Raw genomic sequence first — 5,989 nt, 5'->3', positions numbered from 1 at the left:
TTTAGCCCAAAATATCTAATTAACTTTCACATATATTACATGTAGAACCTACAAGTAGGGCAGCTTCGGGCTGATAGTCCGTGTAGTAGAGGTGACCGCATGGTAACATTCTTTTTCTCCTTGTTCGAAGTCCTCGAGACATATGATGCACAAATGTACTGCGACGAGGTGGTATAAATCATCTTCAACACTCTTTTGAATCACATTATTATGCTGCAACATTGTACGAAGGAAATAAAATAAAAAAAATAAACAAATGAAAAAAGTATATCACGCCAATGTAAAAATGATAAAATGTTATGTATCCCTCATTTCTTTATATAGTTAAGAATCAAACATGAAAAGTGTGAACCTTGCAACGAAACAATATTCGTAAATTACAAATGAACAAAAAATGATAAAGAAAATTGTCCTCGAGCTTTGTAGGCTCCTCGACAACGCGTTAGTTATTCATGGTGCCACTGACTGTTCAGTAGTTTTGGCAGACCAAGTCTGCAGCTAGCAATCAGAACTTTTACTCTGTTCTATGTATTTTGAACTTTAATTTTTTTATTGTATTAATCTTGTATTTGTTTTAAAACTTTAGCATATATTCATAAAAAAAATTTACAACTGTAAAATTTGATATACTAGATATTGTAAATACTGATGCAACTGTGCAGTTATGTTAGCACGGAAACACAACTGTTAATACATTAGTGGTGTGGATTGTAAAATTTACAATATCATGCACGGATTACCTTCCTGTGAATCCTTCTGCAATGGAGGGTACTTTACAGGTTTGTTTCCACATTTCAAAATTTCCACATTATGTTTCTGGTCAGTTTTCATAACTAATGATTATTCATCTTCAGCCTGTTCTTGGTCCTGACTCGAAAATGAAGGAGCCTGAGAGTAATGTGCTTCGTGCATCCATAGAGAATATGCAATATGCTGTCACAGTTGATGTTCTTCAAACGGTGAGACGTTTTTCCCATCCTTCTGTTTATATCTGATCCAGGGCTAAAAAGATGGTGATGCCAAGTCTCACAGGTAGGATTGTTAAAACCATGCTTCCCTAGTAGTATTAGTTTGCTATGGACTTGAGCAGTGAAGTGATTTGAGTGAAATTATTGCAGAAGCTGTTAACTGGGCCTTATGTGTGCTTCTATATTTTGGTTTTTGGTAGGTGATAATGCTCTACAACATCATTACTTGAAAGTTTGTTAGCATGGAAGCATAACTGATGGAGAGGTGCTCACACGAATTAGTATTCTACCCAAAAGAACAGGTTTGTCACGGTTGTTATCTTCTATGCATGCCACTTCCACCTCATATGTCAGTCCTGGACCATTCTTATTCTTCTCCTGTTCGGCCACGCATTCAACTGTACTGTTAACACATTAGTGGTGTGGATTGTGCGAAGTTGCATCACTATTTCCATTTCTTAGCTGGATATTAATTCAAACATCGCTTGTGACAAGTTCTGCTGGAATCAGGCATTTTCACATTAAACACCAAGGCTGACAATTTTGCATGCATGAAAATGAAAGCCTTGGTCTGAAGTATGCCCAGATATAAAAAAATGTTATGGACGAAGAAGAGAAAACAAATAGACAACTGATAAATTCAGATAAACAATATGTTGTGAAGTTCAAATTCTTGTGAAGGTGGTCCTAAGTATTTGAAACTGATCATTTTCTGTTTAGGATTACACTTCTTTATTATTTTTTGAAAAAAAAAGAAAACAGAGATGTAACAGTGAATTTTAATTGGTGTTGTGGTTGTTACTGGATGTATGATCTTTTGTGCTCCCATGCATGCTGCAATGCAGGCTTCTCCATCAACTGTGGCCTACGTTTTGCCAACTTCTGCATGGAAGCCTTGTACATTTACTGTTCGGCATAGGTTTGTGCAGCCTAAACAGATGTACATTTGGCTTCGTTTGCTCGAGCTCCAAAATCCTTCCACAAATTTGTGTCTTCTTCCTATAATTCTACAGTCAATGCTCCATCATGGACTTGTTAAGCTGTAAGTTTTTGTTTTCTTCAGCTGGCTATTGTTGTAGTGTTCCTTTCCGGATATATTGACACCGTACAACCTTTCAATGCTTTCCACTGTTGACAATCCATGTACAGTTTTAGGCTCCAGAATGCAAAACTTGGTGCTCCAGGTTACTGAAGCAACTGAAGAGGAAGAAGCAGGGATTTGGAATCAAGAGTCAAGTTATTGTCACGCAGGCTGTTGCTTGGGCCATGGTTGAAAATGTCACCAGTTCTTGGCTAAGCTGCACTGATGGGAATATTGTTAACTACTAACAAGCAAGTACAATGTTTGCAAGGTTGCTTTACATTTGATAAGCAACACACATGGATTGACAACTTACAAGTGACTGCTAGGGTTTTGGAAGGAAAAGGATGCATTCGAGTTTCTTGGTGGGTACTTGGGACTTTTTCTAACAAAGTACACAATATAACAAAGGTAAAGGGGCAGGAGAAAGAAATGGTGCCTCCTTTTAATTTCTGGACATGATTGGAGCTCCTGATCATCCATATACAACAGATGTCATTTATGGAGCTTGCACCAAGGGAAAGAACATGAAAGGTGAATGGAAGTGGACCTGATCGATACTTATCTTCCACAGGGTACCTTCCATTATTTGTTCTGGCAGAAAGATGCATCTCGTTGTTGCTGCTGCTGTGGATAGACAGGTCAGCTTTACGAGAGAACCACATGGGACGGTAAATTTCTTGGGATGAATATTTGGCGTGCAAATATATTGTCCCAGTTGAGGTTTTCTGAAACAGGAGACAGGCCGTGCCATTGACAAGAAATGTGGGCGTAGGCCTCTGCAGAGCTCCTACTACCAGACACCTACCGCTTCCAAGGAAGACACAGACAAGTATCGATATAGCTGGATTCAGGCCTTCAACTCGAGCGTGCGGTAGTAGGACATCCACACGTGCGCCACGGAGTCTGCAAGCTCGTTGAAGAGGAGGTAACTGCTAAAACTGTTGGGACAGTGGAGAAGCCAATGTGACCATCTCCTATATATAACACTCGTGCTGTGCTGAGTCTTATATGCTGTTCATGAGCTCTCTCTCCATGAATCCTTCTTCTGCGGTGGATAGCCGTTCACCACATGAAGTGGGTGACAGCCACGCTGAAGCCACTGCAGAAGGCAACGCATCGGGAGAGACCGCAAATGAGGGCGGTGGTCAGTCGAGCTTTTGTGCTAGGAGTCACTGGAGACCCGAAGAGGACTGCAAGCTGAGAGAACTGGTAGCCCTCCATGGCCCCCAGAACTGGAAGCTCATAGCTGCCAAGTTACATGGTAGATCAGGTAAGCTCCATGGAAGTTGCCTTTTCCGCATTAGTCAAAACTATGGCGATGGCTTGTGCTGATCTGCTGCTTTGTGCTTTTCTTGCTTGGTGTGGCTCAAGGGAAGAGCTGTCGGCTGAGGTGGTTCAACCAGTTGGACCCCAGGATCAACAGGAGGGCCTTCAGCGAGGAGGAGGAGGAGAAGCTGATGGCTGCTCACAGACTGTACGGGAACAAATGGGCTATGATTGCCAGGTTCTTCCCTGGTAGAACTGACAACGCCGTGAAGAACCATTGGCATGTGCTCATGGCCAGAAAGTACAGGGAGCAGTCAAGTGCTTGCAGGAAGAGGAGGCTCAAAAGAATGGAGGAAGCCACACTGAACACCAGTGGGGAGGAAGGGTCTTACGATTTCCTTTTAGGTGAGTTATGTCTCAGTACTATCATCATCGTCTACATCAGCATTTCCTTGTCTTAAGATGAGAATAATTGATGAGAAGCCAAGTCCTATCGATATGCTTGGCTCGAAATGAGAAGCTGAAACTGATGCTTCTATGCCTTTTTTTTTTTCTCTCTCTTAGTGATAGATGCCCATGATTTCACTTCTCAGCCAGCAACTCCTATCAAGTATAGTTTTCTTGAAGAGAAAAGATAAATGATATAAGTGACTCCAATATCAGCTGGGAGAACATTTTGGCTAGTACTAATAATCTTCTCCCTTGTTTGGTTGGCTCAGTTGCAGGAAGCAATGTCCCTAGTAACACGGGGTTCTGTAGCAACAACAGTGTGTTCTGGGGTGGACCAGCAGATGACTCCTCGAGGTTTCACTCCTCGCCCGTCTTGATGACGGCAACATGCTACCACTCTGACATATCAAGAGTTTCCTCTACTGAATCACCACCATTCACCGAGAGCACCAATGTCTCACCACCTTTCATAGATTTCCTTGGAGTGGGAGCCACTTGCCATGATCCATAAGACTGATGGTCGATAGAGATGCAGCGTATGCAAAGAGATCAATCGACCATTCGGATTGCAGGAAAGAAAAGCAATTGTTCTTCTGATCACATGAAGAGAGAGAAAGAGAGAGAGAGAGAGAGAGAGAGAGAGAGAGAGAGAGAGAGAGATTCTTAAAATGAAAAGCTGAGCTTTTCCTGGTAGTACTTTTCTGCACTTCTACGCAAGCACAGTGGCTATTGAGTTCTTCCATGCAACCCAGAACAGAAGGGCCACAACCATTGCATATGGAAATGGCACATTTCTTCTTCCTGATGGCAACATGTCATGACAAGCAATTATGAGTTATGAAATGTCAACTGTTCTTTCAGCACACTAAGCACAAGGTAATGAATTGCTCAAAGAAAAATGTTCATGTTCTGGTGGGTTTCTCAGTAAACACCTATGCCATTAGTGAAACTTTGTTTGGCAGATTGTATTCGGTAAAGAACTGTTATTGAGTTTGTGGGAGATGAAAGGCACATCCGCTGCCAAGAATTACATAGAAACAAACCTGCAATTTATGCATGCATGTAACATGTATTTACTCTCCAATTTAGTTCCTGACTTAAATAATCTTATTTCTATAATTGAAGAAGGATTAGAGATGAACAATCTTTTCATCGTATCAAGATTCATCCTCTCGACAAGATCAAAAAAATAAAAAAAATAAAAAAAAATTCTTTCTTCGTATTCCATCCGGTTCTTGTTGTTCTAAGTTACGAATTCAATTACTTCGATCCACGGCCGGCACTTAATGGCTCTGGTTTGGGGTTAGCAGTGTGGAGGTTGCCGATGACAAGCCATGTGAGAACAACTAATGCTTAGTTGTGGAACAGGAACGCAAACTGCACACCATGTCCAACAGTTGACTCTAATCATACTTCTCTTGTTTCTTCCAAGCAGCTTCATGCTGTGAAGTCGACGTCGAAGAAAGCGTTCTTAGTTATCTTTCTGCACCACCTCCACACTGCTCCGCCGGGACCTGCCACCCTCTCCCTCGTCCCTGTTGTCTGCAGGAAACATCCTTAAGTAGGAACCTGAGGGACACGTCTGGAAAACCCGTCACTGTTCATCACGATGCCGCATGATTACCCCCCCCCAAACCAAACGCTGCACATCTTCTTCATCTCAGCAATGTAAAAACATTAGACTCACGATCACGGTAGGGCGAAACAGACACAACATACCGATATGACACTGGTCGATGGAGAGACCACCGGAGGAGTCGCAAGATGTACAGAGATTCCCCATTTCCTTTATGGAAACTCTTTCCATGCGTGACTCGATCTCTCGATGTGCCAAACATCACGGTTGATCTCTCGCTCTCTCCCTCCTGTTCTTTCCACGCAATCCTCTGGTCCATGCAAGCTCGATGGGGACAACGTGGTACCACTGATCACTGTGACAAGGACCGAGCTTGGACAAAAGGTCAAGACTGTGATGGACCACTGCGATCGAGACCTCGTCAATCATGTTCCATTTTGAGATGGAAAAGGTGAGCGAGAAGACGCATACAAGGATACAATCAATGTGTAGAGCAACATGCGGGCCATGCGAGCACAGGAACGTGAGTACGAGATGTCCGGCCGGATATGATATCAGTGACACACAGTTTAACATCGGCCCCCTATGAAACATACCTTAGCCTGAATCACTATGCAAGTTTGATATCCTTCCATGGCGATGTCT

The 5,989-nt window shown here is 42.5% G+C and overlaps 1 protein-coding gene across 2 annotated transcripts; it reads left to right on the top strand.

Moving 5' to 3' along the window:
* On the top strand, nucleotides 1-5,351 carry LOC135627919 (transcription factor CSA-like). Of its 2 annotated transcripts, none has more exons than XM_065134379.1 (6): nucleotides 1-959; nucleotides 1,169-1,270; nucleotides 1,814-2,010; nucleotides 2,118-3,322; nucleotides 3,424-3,723; nucleotides 4,038-5,351. In XM_065134379.1, the coding sequence occupies exons 4-6, from the start codon at nucleotides 3,061-3,063 to the stop codon at nucleotides 4,277-4,279; spliced, it is 804 nt and encodes a 267-aa protein (XP_064990451.1). In that variant the 5' UTR covers nucleotides 1-959; nucleotides 1,169-1,270; nucleotides 1,814-2,010; nucleotides 2,118-3,060; the 3' UTR covers nucleotides 4,280-5,351. The 2 variants fall into 2 exon arrangements, with proteins under 2 accessions (XP_064990451.1, XP_064990452.1); XM_065134380.1 differs by having other exon boundaries at nucleotides 1-1,032.
* The last annotated feature ends 638 nt before the right edge of the window (nucleotides 5,352-5,989 follow it).

This window comes from Musa acuminata, chromosome BXJ2-11, assembly GCF_036884655.1.
Source record: "Musa acuminata AAA Group cultivar baxijiao chromosome BXJ2-11, Cavendish_Baxijiao_AAA, whole genome shotgun sequence".
Taxonomy (NCBI): domain Eukaryota; kingdom Viridiplantae; phylum Streptophyta; class Magnoliopsida; order Zingiberales; family Musaceae; genus Musa; species Musa acuminata.
Note: the sequence above shows the minus strand (reverse complement) of the source record. Positions and strands in the feature narration are given on the sequence as shown.